This window comes from Aquarana catesbeiana, linkage group LG12 (assembly GCF_042186555.1).
Source record: "Aquarana catesbeiana isolate 2022-GZ linkage group LG12, ASM4218655v1, whole genome shotgun sequence".
Lineage (NCBI taxonomy): Eukaryota > Metazoa > Chordata > Amphibia > Anura > Ranidae > Aquarana > Aquarana catesbeiana.
In genome coordinates, this window is record NC_133335.1 from 5,624,985 (window position 1) to 5,645,374 (window position 20,390).

Genomic DNA, 20,390 nt, shown 5'->3' on the forward strand with positions numbered 1-20,390 from the left:
AACTAGTGTTGGGTGATTGTATGTAGTGTATACCACATTTACCACTGACTAATGCAGAGTTGCAATGCAAGGAGATTAGCTAGAAGTAGTTGGATCTGTATGTGCGTTATAATTAATCAAAAATCGAAATTAGTCAATTAAGCAATTAAAAAAAAAAAATCGATCAATCGTACATGAAAATTTTAATCAGTAACAGCCCTAGTATGAATTTTTGAGGCAATAGGTGACAGATTCCTGACTAGGGATCCATTTGCAATTGTTAGGAATATGACCTTTCTAACTTCCATGCCTCCACCCATGATCCATGATCTAAAGTCTTAATCCAGCAGAACATAGCTGCTCTTAGTTATGTTACATGTGCAGAATGATTACAGATATTAACAAAGGTGATAAAACGAATAGATTTATGGACATGCTGGATGATAACAGATGACTCAAGAACCAAGGAGTGTTTAACTTCCATTATTATATATATTATGGACACCTACATTAACAACTATAAAAAAATTACAGATGAGCTACTGGACTGGTAGCTTTATGAAAGCCTCTCTAATCTGCGCTTTATGACTCCAACTACATCCAATGGTTTCCAGAGGGCAGACTTGGTGGAAATGGGAAAGGTCCAGCCAATCATTTTACAAGACACAGTGAAGTTTGGGTCTATGAGGGTATGGTCTTGGTTAGCTCTGCAGATCCTCTTCAGATATCCTGAGTGTCTGATCACATCTACTCCATTGATCATGCTAAGAACACAGTCCAAAAAAAAACGCACCTTTCTGGAGACTCCAGCTGACAACTTCCTGGCAGGTTTGTTGAGATGGTCCTTCATCTCCAGAGCTTCACTCACTCTGCACACCAAAGTATGGAGACATAATGAGAAGAACAATATAGTTAGGATTTACTTGTGAGATTTATTAAGATGTTGAAAGAGAGGTTTATAGGGAAAATGTCTTTAATGTAATGCATATACACAGATGGCTTGTCAAGGCTAGGTCAAAGCTGAGCTGTTAGTTGCCTTGTAGCGCTGAAGTCTTGGGTTTCATTCTGACAAGGCCACTGCTTGCATTAGCTTTGCATGTGTTTGTGTGACTTTCCTTTAGACTCTGTTTTCTCCAACAACCTAAAAGCATACTGGTAAAGCCAACATAACTGTTGATGGGACTGTCAAGACCAAACAATATTAAGGAGAGCAAAGGAAATGGAGTCCTACAACTTCTGGTCTGCATCATGAGGAAAGTACATTGCATGTTAACTCACCGTTTAATAGCACGGTTTGTGTCCTCTTTATTCATGCCCTTCACAGCGGCGTAGATCTCCAGATGTTCCTTCACGGTGAGGTTGGGCCACAGAGGGTTGTGTTGGGGACAGTAGCCCAATGCTGCAGAGTCTTTAGTCCTATGGGGGTCTCCTGCATTACCCAGCAACACCTGTAGGAGGCAGTCAGTGAAGGTGCCTTATAAGAATGCCACGCTGGACATTGGCAAAAGCCTACCAGTAACGGGGCCCATTATAATATTTAAATAAATGTGATTAGGTGAATCTATCTGTAGGGACAATAACCTTTTTTTTTATTTTAATAAAAATGAATTGTTAAATTACTGGGGTTCTCAGATGTTTTAATGCTTTCTTGCCTGTAGATGAATTTGTGATAGTTGGTAATGTTTTATTGATTGCATTTTGGTGGTGCACTGTTTTTTAGAAAACATTTTGCCTTGGTCCCTCATAACCACAGTATCACGTACCGGGTTGGAGGCCGAAGTGCTGAGAGGGCTTCCCTTGAGGCTGAGTGCAGAGTGTTTTCTAGGGAACCTTTTTCCTTAGTCCCTCATAACCACAGTGGGTGAGATGTCTCTCAAGCACCTCTATACATGAACCCTGAAGACCTCCACTCCATGCCTTCTCACCTGTCCAGCTGATGGTTTCTTCTCTCCTGCCAGAATCAGCACAGATGTGGTCTTGCCGGCTCCGTTGGGGCCCAGAAGTCCCAGGACTTCACCTTTAAAATAAAAAAAACAGACAAAACTGATAGTTCTTCTTTCAGAAATTTAGAAACATCAATCTATCTGCTTTCCTCCAGCAACCAATCAGACCCCTGCTGCACTGAAAAGAAATGATCTGGGTGTTTAAGGGTTAAAGTACCTCTGTTACTGCAGACTTTAATATGAAATGTTGTGATGTTAAATCATGGAAAAAGAGAACATATCCTTTATATCTGACTCATAGACCAGCACTGTCATGTGGACTCTCTTTTGCTTTCAGTGAGATTAAAATTGGATCATAGACATTGTTGTGGACATTTCCAACCACACATGGGTGTTTTGGCCGCACATTTCCAACCACACATACAGTAGGTGTTTTGGACGCACATTCTCTATGGCCAATGTCATTAAAAGAAACAGAAATGAACAGGAAATTACCTTTCTTGACGCAGAACGAGGTGTTACTGATGGCCGTTCTCTTCTTCTTCTTCCTAAAGCGTCCACAGATGCCTGACTTCTCCTTAAACTCTTTCCGCAAACTGTCCACGAGGATGGTCGGCCTCTTGAAGGGTAAAAACACAAAGTCCATTTGTGATTTGATTCTGAAGGACATCTGATTGTCGTGACATTTATAATTGATCAAAAATTTCAAAAATGGGCCAATACAAGAAGAGTCTCATGTGACTGCTACAAAGTTAGTAAAATCTGTAACTTCTGTTAATATTTTTATCTGCAGCATTACACTTCTAGGACAGGCTGGACCAGCCATTCTCAGCAAGGTTTCCTCCAGAGGTTCCTTGAGTTGTGGCTGACTGACCTCCCATTTGGTGGTGCCGGTATAATTCCAAGACCAACACCACTTGGCAAAACCAACACTGAAAGGGGGGCATTTTTCCCTCTGATCCCAGATACATTCATTTTATCAGGGGTTCCCTGAGACCTGGAAACTAATTTAAGAAAGGGTTGAGAAAGTTCGCTCCATACAGTGCCCTTTGTAGACTTCTCCTTACATTAGCACAGCACTGATAGACGGGGTACTCTCTATAATCTGACAAAGTAATGAGCAGAAACAAACTATGACCATTTATTCCTTCTCACCGCCTCCTCTTATGGTCAGCCAGCAGAGCAGCCACTCCCACTGCTAGCCTGATTCCAAGTTTCACATGGTGTGCAGGACATGATGTGACAGTTAACATACAGGAGTGTGATGTATATTTATATATGTATATAGTGGATTTGCATTTAGCAATATATTACCTCCTCCTCCTGATCTGTTGTTTTTAAAGTGTTAACCCTTTCTTTCTCAGCAAGGACCTCCTCATCAGCATCATCCAGCTGCTCGGGATTCTGGGTAAATGGATGTTCTCTCTTGGTGAATCTGAATGAAAAGAGGAAAGTGTCAGATCCGTAGTATGGGACGTGTTAGCAGTGATTTCATATTCCCAATATAAAAATGAAAACAACACAATACACTACCTAATAATGTTACATTGTAATGGGTGTATGAAATATAGACAACATGCAAGGGAATTGTATCAGAAATAGATAAAAGCACATGCTAGGTAGAGGACATCACTTACAATATTACAATGTGTCGGACGGTGAAATATAGTTTACATGTGAATAGTTCTGTTTAACAAATGGTGGAGTACAAAGAGTACAAGAGTCTACATATTGCACACAGACCAAGTACTACGACATGGACTATACTCAGCATGTGGGGCCTAATGTCTTCATCCAGTAGAGGACTGGGAACCATTGGCCTGGAGAGAAAACACAACATAGTTGCCCGTTCTTGGTGGGGTTGGATTTCTGTAGACTAAAGAATGTGTATACCATGCAGAGAGTGCCATGGTGCCGCAGTGATTGGTGGGCATGGTGAGAGGGGGGTGCTCCTTAAGGACACGGTTTATCGTGATACACTTTTTTTCTCATCTTCCAGTATTGGCTTCCATTGTAGCTGGAAGACTTTCCTCTGCCAGGAGCTGCAATCCCAAGTTTGAACAGGGAGCAGATAACTATACAACGCCCAGCGGAGGTAATCCTTAAATTTGGATGAACTTAGATTCAGATCGAGTTTTATGAATTTAGAGGCTGCAAGTCAAAGGCTTCTGGGAGAAAGTGGCAAAAGGCTGCTTCTATCTTATGTCTTCATCTGTTGACCACTCTTAGCTTGACTGCCACCAGGTCAGCTTCCCAAACCATTCAACCCAATTAATCATCACTGGCTGCTCTGTAATACACACACTCTTGGAGCCTGATTCAGATTACCTTCGACTTCTGCTTCTAAAGGACTTTGGGTTTAGAATTTCAGTATTTTGGAGGTGCGTGAAATTTTTAAAAGTTTGGCTGAACCACAACTGGTGAAACTTTACCGAGCTTGCTCAACTCCAATGCCCAGCATGGGTCACTGACTGCTGGTCCCGATGTCTAAATGGTGAAGCTTCTCCACTTATGGCCACCAGCCCAACACATTTTACTGGTCTTGTCCCAGGGGGGCAAATGTCTGTCTTATTCAAAGGCAAGAGATGAGTCCACAGTGAGATCAGCACCCACTCCTGGATTGTTTGCTGTGGCTTTAGCTTTATTTATGTTCAACTAGGTGGCCGCATCCACAATCAAATCTATATAAATGAATGTCCTTGTCATGTACGTTGTTCAGCAACCCACCTGAATACCGGATCTTGTTTTAAACTTCTGTTTCCAATCCACCATTCCAGAAACCACAGGAGGCCCCAGAGTATGATGGTTTGTGCGTACGGCTGAAGAGGAAGCAGAGAGAGTCAGAAACCGGGCGAGGTGGAGAGGTGGAAATTCTCACAATTCATACAAGTGACAATGCTAGTTTTTGGCCCTCTTTGCACTTCTCGTACCTGTTCACTCCTATGGAGCAATTTTACATTTTCCACTATGGGCCGGTTTATTCAGTAATACCTTTGTCATTACTTAGGATAACAAAGTAATAAACATTGATTTGGGGGACAAAATGGCTCTCTTTTTGGTAATATTGTTTTGCAAAATATTTTAATAAATAAAAAAACAAATAATTTCTATGTACGGAAATCTATACACAAAAAAAAATTTTTTTTTCTTCTATTTTGACAAGTGTTAGTAAAAAAAAAAAAAAAAAAAAGTTTTACTGTAAATAAAAAATAGAAATTGTAATTTATAATTTGACATATTTAGAGTGACAGTAAAATTCTGTTTCGGGTACAAATGCATGACAATGTAACTGAAAGATAACAAATTTAATATGATTGGTTAAAAAAAAACAAAAAACTAGATATAGAAAAGAATCAGATTAAAAAAAAAAGAATTAATATGATTAGTTAAAAAAAATAGATATAAAAAAAAACAAAACAAAAAACCAGCTAAGGGGAGGAAGGAGTGCATTAGGAATAGGGATGAGCTTCGTGTTCGAGTCGAACCCATGTTCGACTCGAACATCGGCTGTTCGATCGTTCGCCGAATTGCGAACGTTATGGGCCGTTCGCGCTAAATTCGTGTGGCGCGTCACGGCCCATAATTCACTGCGGCATCGCAGTGCATTGCTGGCTGATGATTGGCCAAGCATGCACTATGACCCGCATGCTTGGCCAATCACAGCGCCGTCAGTAGAGAGAGCTGTAATTGGCCAAAGCCAGGGTGGCTTTGGCCAATTATGGCTCAGGGGATTTAGTACACACCCCACACTATATAAGGCCGCCTGCACGGCGGCCCTGTGTAGTGTGTGTTCCGGTGTGCTGAGAGATAGAGAGAGAGAGAGACAGTGTCATTTGATTTGAGTTAGATAGATTAGGCAGAACAGTCAGTCAGTTAGCTGCACTTACAGTGTATTGTGTATATATATGCATCCCAGGTGTTGCATATATATATATACACTGTATTCAGTTTAGCTAGATCCGTTCCTGTTATCTTCTATCTAGACTATTTACATTTAATGCAGTGCGTCCTGCTCACAGTGTTCAGCTAGATCCGTTCCTGTTATCTTCTAGACTATTTACATTTAGTGCAGTGCGTCCTGCTCACAGTGTTCAGCTAGATCCGTTCCTGTTAAATTCCTACTGACAGGCAGGCTTGTCTGGTTACAGTATATAAAGCTACCTGAAGAAAATTACAGGTGTTCTATTTGATCCTATTAGTACCACGGTCAGGCAGCTAGACTATTTACATTTAGTACAGTGCGTCCTGCTCACAGTGTTCAGCTAGATCCGTTCCTGTTATCTTCCTACTGACAGGCAGGCTTGTCTGGTTACAGTATATAAAGCTACCTGAAGAAAATTACAGGTGTTCTATTTGATCCTATTAGTACCACGGTCAGGCAGCTAGACTATTTACATTTAGTACAGTGCGTCCTGCTCACAGTGTACAGCTAGATCCGTTCCTGTTATCTTCCTACTGACAGGCAGGCTTGTCTGGTTACAGTATATAAAGCTACCTGAAGAAAATTACAGGTGTTCTATTTGATCCTATTAGTACCACGGTCAGGCAGCTAGACTATTTACATTTAGTACAGTGCGTCCTGCTCACAGTGTTCAGCTAGATCCGTTCCTGTTATCTTCCTACTGACAGGCAGGCTTGTCTGGTTACAGTATATAAAGCTACTTGAAGAAAATTACAGGTGTTCTATTTGATCCTATTAGTACCACGGTCAGGCAGCTAGACTATTTACATTTAGTACAGTGCGTCCTGCTCACAGTGTTCAGCTAGATCCGTTCCTGTTATCTTCCTACTGACAGGCAGGCTTGTCTGGTTACAGTATATAAAGCTACCTGAAGAAAATTACAGGTGTTCTATTTGATCCTATTAGTACCACGGTCAGGCAGCTAGACTATTTACATTTAGTACAGTGCGTCCTGCTCACAGTGTTCAGCTAGATCCGTTCCTGTTATCTTCCTACTGACAGGCAGGCTTGTCTGGTTACAGTATATAAAGCTACCTGAAGAAAATTACAGGTGTTCTATTTGATCCTATTAGTACCACGGTCAGGCAGCTAGACTATTTACATTTAGTACAGTGCGTCCTGCTCACAGTGTACAGCTAGATCCGTTCCTGTTATCTTCCTACTGACAGGCAGGCTTGTCTGGTTACAGTATATAAAGCTACCTGAAGAAAATTACAGGTGTTCTATTTGATCCTATTAGTACCACGGTCAGGCAGCTAGACTATTTACATTTAGTACAGTGCGTCCTGCTCACAGTGTTCAGCTAGATCCGTTCCTGTTATCTTCCTACTGACAGGCAGGCTTGTCTGGTTACAGTATATAAAGCTACCTGAAGAAAATTACAGGTGTTCTATTTGATCCTATTAGTACCACGGTCAGGCAGCTAGACTATTTACATTTAGTACAGTGCGTCCTGCTCACAGTGTTCAGCTAGATCCGTTCCTGTTATCTTCCTACTGACAGGCAGGCTTGTCTGGTTACAGTATATAAAGCTACCTGAAGAAAATTACAGGTGTTCTATTTGATCCTATTAGTACCACGGTCAGGCAGCTAGACTATTTACATTTAGTACAGTGCGTCCTGCTCACAGTGTTCAGCTAGATCCGTTCCTGTTATCTTCCTACTGACAGGCAGGCTTGTCTGGTTACAGTATATAAAGCTACCTGAAGAAAATTACAGGTGTTCTATTTGATCCTATTAGTACCACGGTCAGGCAGCTAGACTATTTACATTTAGTACAGTGCGTCCTGCTCACAGTGTTCAGCTAGATCCGTTCCTGTTATCTTCCTACTGACAGGCAGGCTTGTCTGGTTACAGTATATAAAGCTACTTGAAGAAAATTACAGGTGTTCTATCCCAGCTTAGTGCAGCTACAGGCCATTAGTATGTCTGGAAGGCCAAGAAGGAGAGGCAGACAGTCACAAGCCAATAAGAGAGGGCAAGCAGGCTCTGTGTCTAGTGCTGGTCGTGGAGACGGTGCATCCTCATCAGCACGTGGCCATGGGACACGCTTGGCCTTTTTTTCGGCAGCTGGCCGTGTTGAGCCGCAACATGCGGAAGACTTGGTCGAGTGGATGACCAAGCCGTCCTCATCCTCCTCATCCTCTCTCACCCATGCCCAGGGTGCTTTGTCTGGCAAAGCAGCGGCCTCTTCCCTCAGCTCAATGTCATCAGTGACTCCTTCCCTAGCTCCACCATGTCCTCATGAGGATTCCCGCGAACTGTTTGACCACAGTGTTGGGTACATGCTCCAGGAGGATGCCCAGCGTTTGGAAGGCTCTGATGACGATACTGAGCTCGATGAAGGCAGTAACATGAGCACGGACAGAGGGGGTGCCCAAGAAGGACAGCAATCTGGCAGTCATGCTCCCCCTGCTGCAGCATACTGCCAGGTTTTCTCCAGTGATGAGGAGGGAGGGGATGATGAGGTCACTGACTCAACGTGGGTGCCTGATAGGAGAGAGGAGGAGGAGGAGGAGGAGAAGGAGGAGGAGGAGGAGGAGGCGGCGGCACATCACCAACGAGGCAGGATGCCCTCCAGGGGCCAGCCTAAGGGCAGCACATTGACTGCATCACACCCCAAAGCTCCACATGTGCAGGGCGCTGCAGTCTCTGCGCGTTATTCAAAAAGTTCTTTGGTGTGGGCCTTTTTTGAGACGAGTGCATCAGATCGCACCGCTGCTATTTGCAACATATGTCTCAAGCGTATCTCGCGTGGCCAAAACATCTCCCGCTTGGGTACCACATGCTTGACCAGACATATGTTGACCTGCCATGCAGTTCGTTGGCAAGCGTATCTAAAAGACCCACACCAAAGAACAAAGAGGATCTCTCCTTGCTCCTCATCAGCTGAGATTTCCAACCCCACTAGACCTTCAGTCCTCTCTGAGACCTGCAGTGAGAGGAATGAAGGTGTAGAATTAGGTGTGTCACAGCCAAGTACTTGTGGGCAATCTGCTTTTGGTACACCGACGTCAGATTGTACCAGGCAAATTTCCCTGCCCCAGCTGCTGCACCGCCGAAAGAAGTTTGCTCCCAGCCATCCACATGCCCAGCGGTTGAATGCTAGCTTGGCAAAATTGCTAGCACTTCAACTGCTGCCTTTTCAGTTGGTAGACTCTGCCCCCTTCCGTGAGTTTGTGGAATGTGCGGTTCCTCAGTGGCAGGTACCCAAACGCCACTTTTTCTCACGGAAGGCGATTCCGGCTCTCTACCGGCATGTGGAAGGCAATGTCCATGCCTCGCTGGACAGGGCGGTCAGCGGTAAGGTGCATATTACCGCTGACTCATGGTCCAGCAGGCATGGACAGGGACGTTACCTAAGTTTCACGGCGCATTGGGTGACTCTGCTGGCAGCTGGGAAGGATGCAGGACAAGGTGCAGTAGTGTTGGAGGTTGTTCCGCCACCACGCCTCCAAAATGCTGATTGTGACACACCTCTCTCCTCCACCCCCTCCTCTTCTTCTTCCTCCATGGCCTCTTCCTCGGAACCAGCGGTGCTCCGTAAGCGTTCAAGGGGCTACGCAAGTACGCAGGCCAAAAGATGCCATGCGGTGCTTGAGCTGGTGTGCTTGGGGGACAGGAGCCACACTGGGGCAGAGGTTTTGTCAGCTCTGCAGGGGCAGGTTCAGAGGTGGTTGACGCCACGCCAACTTAAGGCAGGAATGGTGGTTTGCGACAATGGCACCAACCTCCTCTCTGCCCTCCGACAGGGACAAATGACCCATGTGCCCTGTTTGGCTCACGTCCTTAACTTGGTGGTGCAGCGGTTCTTGGGCAGGTACCCGGGCTTACAGGATGTCCTGAGGCAGGCCAGGAAAGTCTGTGTGCATTTCCGCCGGTCATATAATGCCAGTGCTCGGCTGACGGACCTCCAAAAGGAGTTTAACCTGCCCAAGAACCGCCTAATCTGTGACATGCCCACCAGGTGGAACTCAACGTTGGCCATGCTGCAGCGGCTGCACACGCAGCAGAGGGCCATCAATGAGTACCTGTGCGACTATGGCACCAGGACAGGGTCAGGGGAGCTTGGTTTTTTTTCCCCACGCCAGTGGGCCATGATCAGGGATGCATGCACTGTCCTGTCACCATTCGAGGAGGCCACGAGGATGGTGAGCAGTGACAGTGCATGCATCAGTGACACTGTCCCCCTTGTCCACCTGTTGGAGCACACGCTGCGTGGAATAATGGACAGGGCACTTGAGGCAGAACAGAGGCAGGAAGAGGAGGACTTCCTTAGCTCTCAAGGCCCCCTTTATCCAGACAGTGTTCCTGCGTGCCCGCCGATCACACAGGAAGAGGACGAGGAGGAAGAGGAGGAGGAGGAAGATTGTGTCAGTATGGAGGTGGAGCCTGGCACTCAGCATCAGCAGCAGTCTTTAAGGGATCAGTCCCAAGAAACACATGGACTTGTACGTGGCTGGGAGGAGGTGGCTGCGGACCATGTCGTTCTTAGTGACCCAGAGGACTCCGGACCGAATGCCTCAGCAAACCTACGCTGCATGGCCTCCCTGATCCTGCAAAGCCTGCGTAAGGATCCTCGTATTCGTGGTATCAAGGAGAAGGACCAATACTGGCTGGCAACCCTCCTTGATCCACGTTACAAGGGTAAGGTTGCGGACCTTATCTTGCCATCGCAGAGGGAGCAGAGGATGAAACATCTTCGGGAGGCCTTGCAGAAAGGTCTGTGCAACGCGTTCCCAGAGACTGGGAGGTTACAAACTCCTGTTTCTGGACAACGTGTTGCTGAGGCTTCGGTCAGTCAAAGAAGGAGCGGTGGAGAAGGTGGCCGTCTGACCGATGCGTTCAGACAATTTTTTGGTCCGCAGCCCCAAGGTATGATCGGTTCCAGCAACCATCGCCAGCGTCTGTTTTACATGGTGCAGGAATACCTAGGGGCAAGATCAGACTTGGACACCTTTCCCACCGAAAATCCTCTGGGTTACTGGGTCTTGAGGATGGATCACTGGCCAGAGCTTGCACAGTATGCAATTGAGCTACTGGCCTGTCCTGCATCCAGCGTTCTTTCGGAACGCACATTCAGTGCTGCTGGAGGCGTGGTAACCGATCACAGGGTGCGTCTGTCCACCGACTCGGTCGATCGGCTGACCTTCATAAAAATGAATGAGTCTTGGATCACCACCAGCTACCAAGCACCTGATGCTGATGTAACCGAATAATTTTTTTTGAAATCTCAGATCCCTTCAAAGACTGCCTATGCTGATGCTGAGTGACTATCCCTGAGTAATTATCCTCTTCCTCCTCAATCATCACGCTGATAGCTTGTAAGAACATTTTTGGTTCTGGGCGCCACCACCAGTGCCTAAGGCACAATTTTTCAGCCCCTGTTTAACAGGGGCGTGTAATTACAATTTTTGATGTAATACTTTGCAGCAGGGCTCGTTCCTGCATTCCAACTAGAGTGTCTGTGAGGGGTTGCAGTGTTGTGGCACCAGCACCAGTGCCTAAGGCCCAATTTTTCTGCCCCTGTCTAACAGGGGCGTGTAATTACAATTTTTGATGCAATACTTTGCAGCAGGGCTCGTTCCTGCGTTCCAACTAGAGTGTCTGTGAGGGGTTGCAGTGTTGTGGCACCAGCACCAGTGCCTAAGGCCCAATTTTTCTGCCCCTGTCTAACAGGGGCGTGTAATTACAATTTTTGATGCAATACTTTGCAGCAGGGCTCGTTCCTGCGTTCCAACTAGAGTGTCTGTGAGGGGTTGCAGTGTTGTGGCACCAGCACCAGTGCCTAAGGCCCAATTTTTCTGCCCCTGTCTAACAGGGGCGTGTAATTACAATTTTTGATGCAATACTTTGCAGCAGGGCTCGTTCCTGCGTTCCAACTAGAGTGTCTGTGAGGGGTTGCAGTGTTGTGGCACCAGCACCAGTGCCTAAGGCCCAATTTTTCTGCCCCTGTCTAACAGGGGCGTGTAATTACAATTTTTGAAGCAATACTTTGCAGCAGGGCTCGTTCCTGCGTTCCAACTAGAGTGTCTGTGAGGGGTTGCAGTGTTGTGGCACCAGCACCAGTGCCTAAGGCCTAATTTTTCAGCTCCTGTTCAACAGGGGCATGTAATTACAATTCTTGATCTAATATTTCACAGCAGGGCCCTGTGAGGGCTTACAGTGTTGTGGCCACAGCAACACCTAAGGCCCAAATTTCTGCTGAGTATATAGGGCAGGACCCTACTTTCAAACATCTAACTTACAAACGACTCCTACTTGCAAACGGAAGGAGACAACAGGAAGTGAGATGAAATCTACCCCTAGGAAGGGAAATTCTTTCCTGTAAGAGTTAATATGGGAAAACAATTTCTCCTTTCCACTGATGCTTTCCAATCCTTGTTCCACAAAAAAACCCAAATTTTCAAAACACATTTTTCATTGGGACAAAAAAGTGAGGTGAAATCTTCTGAAGAGGAGGAAAGACAGCAAAACAAATGTCACAGGGGTGATAACCCTTCCCTATGTTTTCCAAAAAGCTTAGAAAAGATTTTTTGGCTGGAGCTAAACACGTTAAAAATGTTCAAAATTACAAACAGATTCTACTTAACAACAAACCTGTATACTGCTGTTCAGAGTATATAGGGCCTGGTGGCCCCACACCTTTCCTTATTTTAATTTGGGTGCGGGGTTCCCCTTAATATCCATACAAGACCCAAAGGGCCTGGTAATGGACTGGGGGGTACCCATGCCGTTTGTCTCACTGATTTTCATCCATATTGCCATGACCCGACATGACATTAAACCCGCAAGCAGTTTTAAATGAGATTTTTTCCTTTAAAAATGACATTTGGTGCAGGGACTGTTCTAAACATGGGAAACACGCGTCACTTTACAGGCATACTATAGACACCCCCCAGGTACGATATTTAAAGGAATATTTCACTTTTTTTTTTTTACTTTAAGCATCATTAAAATCACTGCTCCCGAAAAAACGGCCGTTTTTAAAAGTTTTTTTTGCATTGATACATGTCCCCTGGGGCAGGACCCGGGTCCCCAAACCCTTTTTAGGACAATACCATGCAAATTAGCCTTTAAAATGAGCACTTTTGATTTCGAACGTTCGAGTCCCATAGACGTCAATGGGGTTCTAACGTTCGTGCAAACTTTCGGTCCGTTCGCGGGTTCTGGTGCGAACCGAACCGGGGGGTGTTCGGCTCATCCCTAATTAGGAATAACTAGATTTAGCTAAGGGTTAATAAGGGGTTAAACTGGAATACATTTTATTAAAAGAATAATTTAGTTTTACTTTATGTAAGGTTTCTTCAACATATATCATATGCAGATCATAATTCACACCTCTGGTCTACATATGAATGAAATACAAGTACATATAGTAACAAAAGAGGTAACTACAATGTAACAAGACATTGTTACATTATATTACTCAGTGACATTTGCAGACTATCTACAAGGGTCATTTTATACAACATTCTGACAACCACACCTGCCACGTAATAGGTAGCAATTCCTGGCTGTCATTTTGACAGCTGGTAATAGTGCTGACAGAGTTGTGGCAGGAAAGGGGGTGTGGGGGTGGAGCTGAACTTAGGTGACACTCCCTTGAACTTTTTCAGAGTGTATCAGAGTGAAGCAGCATTGTCACCCTAGAATACGTGTTCCCACTGCAGAGTAAAGGCAGCTTGGGCCAATCAATGAAAGACAACGATCCATGGCTGGCCAATTCTATGGATGCTGCATCACTGCTAACTGATATGTAACCGTGACACAACCGTGAATTCCTCTTCTGCATCTCCAGCAATGGTTCCTACATTATCGACAGAAAGGGGTGAGAGAGGACTGAACTCTGATGCCTGAACACAAGGTCCAGACAAGGGGGTGGAAGGGATGTGCGCCCCGGGCGCAACAGTTCAATGGGTGGGGGGGGGGACAGGTGGAGTGAAGTAAGTCTGGCACTGCAGGCAGGAGGATACACATGTTCTCAGTCATTAATGCATTTTCTTGAACTAGTTACTCCACTGGGGGTGTGGGGGGCTTTGTGACTGGGGGAGGGGGGGTAAAGGGGTTCATCAACTAACACTGCCATTGGTCAGTAATGCAGCACAAAGGGGAATCATGAACTGCCATTGGTTACTAATGCATTAGTGGTCAGCGGCAGTGTTAATGATTAACCCTTTCTTGGTGCACTACGAAGGAATTGATAAACACTGCCACTGACCACCAATGCATCATGAAGGGGTTAACACTGCCACTGACCACCAATGGGGAGGGATGTAAATAGCACCGTCACAGACCATAACTGTAGGAAAGTTAAAGGGCCACCAATGGAGGGGGATCTAAAAAAGATAACACCACTGACCACATATTCTGGTGCTTATTACTGCAGAAACTGACACCAATGCTGGGGGTTATTATTACTGAGAGAACAAGTGCGCATCCAATATTGCATTTGCATTTACTAACACCAATATTGGGGGATATTATTGCATTTAGTGACACCAATGTTGGAGGTTATTTTTGTGGAAACTGACGTCAATGCTGGGGGTTATTGCAAAAACTGGCACCAATGTTGGGATTATTATTGATTTCACAGACACCAATGTTGGGGGTTATTATTGATTTCACAGACACCAATGTTGGGAGTTATTATTGCATTTACTGACACCAATGTTGGGGGTTATTATTGCATTTACTGACACCAATGTTGGGGGTTATTATTGTGTTCAGTGACACCAATGTGTGCAGTTTGCCATTTTTGCCCTGGGCACTGGATGACTTTGTCCTGGCACTGCTTGGATAGAACCCCGAGTCCCTCTGGTCTCTGAACACTTCACAAGGAGTTTATTACTTTGATCGGAGTTTTCCTTTACTTACAATCACCAGCTGGCCGTACACAGTTGGCATATCAATGTAATAAGGATCATGAAGGTAAACCTAGGAAGAGAATATCATATCATTGTATTATACAGAGATTTCCAATTCCATCACTTTACTAAAGTCCACCAAAAGAACAAACCCACCAATCAGAATCCTTGATTAAAGTGTATCTCTAGATAAAACGTTTGTTTTATGGGGAAAGTTAAGAAACTCTATCAGGTTTTCTTTATGTCCCCGTTGGGGAGATTCACCCTCTCTATTTGTCCTGGTGACTGTTGTCACAGAGACAGGAAGTGATGGGAAATTCAACATTTTGAGTTGTCACCACAACAGGAACAGAGGGAAATCTTCTAATGGGGACACCTGTCCTGGTGATACATGGGAAATTCCCTCATTTTGGAGAGAATTCCAATCAATCTTGTTATGGCTCCAAGTGGAGGGAAATCTCCCCAATGGGTTCTAAGCATCCCCTATTATATCTAAAACTAAAGAACAAAGTTTTGTTTCATAGTTGCTCCTCCATCGAAACTTTATGGAAATTCATTTAGCGTGATACAAGTGTTTTCAGGCTATATTCTCTGCAAACTGAATGGATGAATGCAGGAACGGCATTAGGTGGCACTGAGAAGCATACTTATTTCCTACTATAGTCAATGCCAGCTAGTGATCATAATGCAGTATGCCCACTAGATGGCGCTGACTATTAGAAGCAATAAGTATGCTCCTCATTGCCATATCTAGTGGACATAATATTGTATGGTCACTCGATGGCACTGACTTTTATTGTATTTAAGTACACTATTTTACCAAAAGTATTGGGACGCCTGCCTTTACACCTATATGAACTTTAATGACACCCCAGTCTTCGTCCGTAGGGTTCAATATTGAAGCTGTTATAGCTGCAAAGGGTGGGCCAACTCAACTCCTCTGGGAAGGCTATCCACAAGGTTTAGGAGTGTGTCTATAGGAATGTTTGACCATTTTTTCAGAAGAGCATTTGTGAGGTCAGGCACTGATGTTGGACGAGAAGGCCTGGCTCTCGCAGTCTCCGCTCTAATTCATCCCAAAGGTGTTCTATCAGGTTGAGTGCAGGCCAGTCAAGTTCCTCCACCTCAAACTCACTCACCTATGTCTTTATAGACCTTGCTTTGTGCACTGGTCCAAATAATTTGGTGGAGGGGGGATTATAGTGTGAGGTTGTTTTTCAGGGGTTGGACTTGGCCCCTTAGTTCCAGTGAAGGGAACACTTAAGGCGTCATATTTTGGACAATTTCATGCTCCCAACTTTGTGCAAGACAGTCAATATCCTCCACCCCAAACTCTCTCCTCCATGTCTTTATGGACCTTGCTTTGTCCACTGGTGGGCAGTCATGTTGGAACAGGAAGGGCCGTCCCCAAACTGATCCCACAAAGTTGGGAGCATGAAATTGTCCAAATTGTCTTGGAATGCTGACGCCTTAAGATTTCCCTTCACTGGAACTAAGGGGCCAAACCCAACCCCTGAAAAACAACCCCCATACCAAAAAAAGTTTGGGGACGGCCCCTTCCTGTTCCAACATGTCTGCACACCAGTGCACAAAGCAAGGTCCATAAACACATGAAGGAGTGAGTTTGGGGTGGAGGAACTTAACTGGCCTGCACAGAGTCCTGACCTCAACCCGATAGAACACCTTTGGGATGAATGAGAGCAGAGACTGAGCCAGGACTTCTCGTCCAATATCAGTGCCTGACCCCACAAATGCTCTTCTGGAAGAATGGTCAAACATTCCCATAGGGTGGGCCAACTCAACTCTTCTGGGAAGGCCATCCACAAGGTTTAGGAGTGTGTCTATGGGAATGTTTGACCATTCTTCCAGAAGAGCATTTGTGAGGTCATAGACACCCTCCTAAACCTTGTGGACGGCCTTCCCAGAAGAGTTGAAGATGTTATAGCTGCAAAGGGCGGAGCCAACTCAATATTGAACCCTACGGACTAAGACTGGGAAGTCATTAACTAGTTCCCGACCAGCTGCCGCAGTTGTACTGGGGCAGGTTGGTTCTCCTCCGCGAATCGCCATCATTGTACATCGGGCGCATACACGGCAACCTGTGGGCACGCTCGTGCGTGCCAATTCACTAGCAGGGGAGCCAATCAGCGGGTCTGGCGGACTCGAGGCAGAACGGGGATCTACCAGTGTAAACAAATAGATCCTCCTTCTGTCAGGGGAGTACTGAATGAGATTGTCTGTTCCTAGTGATCAGGAACAGCGATCTCTCTCTACTCCCAGTCAGTCCCCTCCCCCCACAGTTAGAAAAACCTCCCTAGGGAATGGTTAAACCCTTGATTGCCCCCTAGGGTTAACCCCTTCCCTGCTAGTGTCATTTATACAGTAATCAGTGAATTTTTATAGCACTGATCGCTGTATAAATGTCACGATCCCAAAAAGTGTTAAAAGTGTCCGATTTGTCCTCCGCAATGTCGCAGTCCCTCTAAAAATCGCAGATCGCTGCCATTACTAGTAAAAAAGAAATACTAATAAAAATGCCATAAATACTTCCCCTATTTTGTAGACGTGATAACTTTTGAGCAAACCAATCAATATACGCTAATTGGGATTTTTAAAAAAAAAATTGTGTAGAAGAATACATATTAGTATAAACGGAGGAAGAAATTTGTTTTTATTACATTTTTTTTTTGGATATTTATTATAGCAAAAAGAGAAACTGACCACACTGTGCTCTCATGCTTATGCCCCGTACACACGGTCGGATTTTCCGACGGAAAATGTGTGATAGGACCTTGTTGTCGGAAATTCCGACCGTGTGTGGGCTCCATCACACATTTTCTATCGGATTTTCCGACACACAAAGTTTGAGAGCAGGCTATAAAATTTTCCGACAACAAAATCTGTTTTTGGAATTTCCGATCGTGTGTATACAAATCCGACGGACAAAGTGCCACGCATGCTCAGAATAAATAAAGTGATGAAAGCTATTGGCCACTGCCCCGTTTATAGTCCAGACGTACGTGTTTTATGTCACCGCGTTTAGAACGATCGGATTTTCCAACAACTTTGTGTGACCGTGTGTATGCAAGACAAATTTGAGCCAACATCCCTCTGAAAAAATCCATGGATTTTGTTGTCGGAATGTCCGATCAATGTCCGATCGTGTGTACGGGGCATTAGTGTGGTCAGTTTTTTTTAGGAATGAAGGGGGACTGTCAGAATTTCACATAAAGGAAACAATACAAAGAGAAAAGGATACTTCTTCATACAAGTACACGGTACAACAGCCACATATCAGAAATATCAAATATAGGGTTTACATATTCTTCAGTGTGTATTGCTGGAGGTAATTACTGTGCTCATGATTTATTATTGTGTTGTGCTTTTACTGTGTTAAGCTGGGGGTTTATTATTGTGTTGTGCTGGGGGTTTATTATTGTGTTGTGCTGGGGGTTTATTATTGTGTTGTGCTGGGGGTTTATTATTGTGTTGTGCTGGGGGTTTATTACTGTGCCATGAAGGGGGTTAATTGTTGTGACAGGCTGGGGGTTATTTATTGGGCAGCATTGGGGGTTAATTATTGTACAATGCTGGGGGCTAATTGTTGTGACATGCTGGGGGGTTAATTATTGGGAAACGTTAGGGGTTAATTATTGTACAATGCTGGGGGTTAATTACTGTGCGGTGCTGAGGGTTAAATATTGAACAATGCCCTGGTTAATTACTGTGCTGTGCTGGGGGTAAATTACTGTGTCCTACTGTGTTACAGTATATGTAAACCCTTACTTTGTAAAACAACCCATTCAGTTTAAAATAGAAATGAAAGGCAAAAAGTTTGAGAGTGTATATATATAAAAAAATTAAAAAATACCTTTTCCCCTCTTCTTTTACTTCTTTTATAAGTGATCACATACCCTCTGTTCTCAGCTGCATAAGGAGCTCGGAGAGCTAGGGGAGGAGAAACAGCAGCGCACTGGTCTCCCCAGTAAAAGGCTATGTGAGGGGGAGGGGGGGCATGTCAGGACAAGTGTGATCATTGAAAGAGGCTGAGCACAGCTAGATAACTGACCATGCTGTGCTCTCATGCCTAGTGTGGTCAATTTCTAATAAGAAAGCAGGGGGGACTGGCAGGATCACCAGGGATTTCACACAAAGGAAGCAATACGAATAGAACAGGAGACTTGTGCATACAAGTACATGGGACATCAGGCTCACACCAGGAATAGGAAATGTTGGGTTGACATATTCTTTAACTTCTACATGTAAAGAACACATTTCACATTTTTGTTTTGTCTTTTTTTGCCGGCACATCCCCAGTATGTCATGTTTTCCTGTAATAATGTGTGATATAAAAAGCTATGTATCAACACTCACCAGACTGATCAAAAACGCCATCAAATTGCTGGGCGGCACCAAGATCAAGTAGATGAAATATAATTCTTCTGACACAGGAATGACAAATTGTAATAGGTTGTATATTAGCGGGATGAGGGAGGACTGCAAGAGACCAGAAATGCAGGTGAGAGGTGACCCGGCGCCAGAATGTCGGCCACAATAAAATCAAAAAGCAACATGTGATCAACCTACAAATTTCACATTTTACACCAATACTTTACTATCATTTTTATTTCCTATAGCTTTTGGCTACAGATAAAAGAACAGCATATATTAGTAGTACTACATTGTAAAAAAAAAATAAAAGTCAGATTGTTACCGCATGTTAACGCGTTTCATCACAATTGACGTCATCAGGGGACCAGAACATCCAGGCATCCAACGTATATGAGTTTCTTCAATTTGTCATTTTTTAATGGAATTTACTTGCACATGTCACTCTTTTTGTAGTAGATTTGTACTCTTGTCATTTAACTGCTTAGCGGCCGCGCTACATACATCTACTGTGGCAGGGCGGCTTCTGTGCTCTGGATCACGTATCTGGTATGTGATCAGCACCTCTACGTAAGGGGCGTGCGCCCGCCACCCCGGCTGTGATCTGAACTGTTACAAAACAATGATTGACCGCTGGGACTCGCTGATCGTCTCCGTCATTCATGGAAGAGAGCTCTGTGTTGTAAACAACACAGAGCTCTGTACACTGACAGGCGATCTTGCTGTTTTGTTATTCCCTGCAAAGCAGGGAAAAAAGACAAGATCACTTAGTAAAAGCACCAGATATAACACACATTACACATTGTTAGGCACACAGTTAACCCCTTGATTGCCCCTAGATGTTAACACCTTCCCAGCCAGTGTCATTAGTACAGTGACAGTGCATAGTATTATCACTGATCACTGTATTAGTGTCACTGAGGATGTCAGAGTCAGTTAGTCAGTGAACCCCCCCCCCCCCCAGCATCAGTTAGTTATCAGTCTACTATCGAAGCCCCATTACAGGTCGCTGATCGCCATAGTTGCTGGTATAAAAAATAGAAAAGGAATTCCGATATTTATCCCATAGTTTGTAGACACTATAACTTTCACACAATCAATCAATATACACTTATTGGGATTTTCTTTTTTTACCAAAGACATGTAGCAGAATACATTTTGGCCTAAATTCATGAAAAAAATTTGATTCTTATTAATATTTTATTGGATATGATTTATAGCAAAAAATAAAAAATATTGTTTTTTTTTTTA

At 44.4% G+C, this 20,390-nt stretch overlaps 1 protein-coding gene across 4 annotated transcripts in view; it reads right to left on the reverse strand.

The window, feature by feature from the left end:
* The window catches only part of LOC141113850 (ABC-type organic anion transporter ABCA8-like), an 82,619-nt gene that overhangs the window by 9,321 nt on the left and 52,908 nt on the right, over positions 1-20,390 (reverse strand). For all 4 annotated transcript variants that reach the window (XM_073607171.1, XM_073607173.1, XM_073607170.1 and 1 more), the window contains 8 exons: positions 19,125-19,247; positions 14,761-14,820; positions 4,650-4,741; positions 3,237-3,357; positions 2,418-2,541; positions 1,905-1,996; positions 1,258-1,427; positions 773-848 (listed from right to left, as the gene is read on the reverse strand). In XM_073607171.1, the coding sequence (XP_073463272.1) occupies positions 773-848; positions 1,258-1,427; positions 1,905-1,996; positions 2,418-2,541; positions 3,237-3,357; positions 4,650-4,741; positions 14,761-14,820; positions 19,125-19,247 (858 nt within the window). The remainder of the gene's footprint in view (positions 1-772; positions 849-1,257; positions 1,428-1,904; positions 1,997-2,417; positions 2,542-3,236; positions 3,358-4,649; positions 4,742-14,760; positions 14,821-19,124; positions 19,248-20,390) is intronic.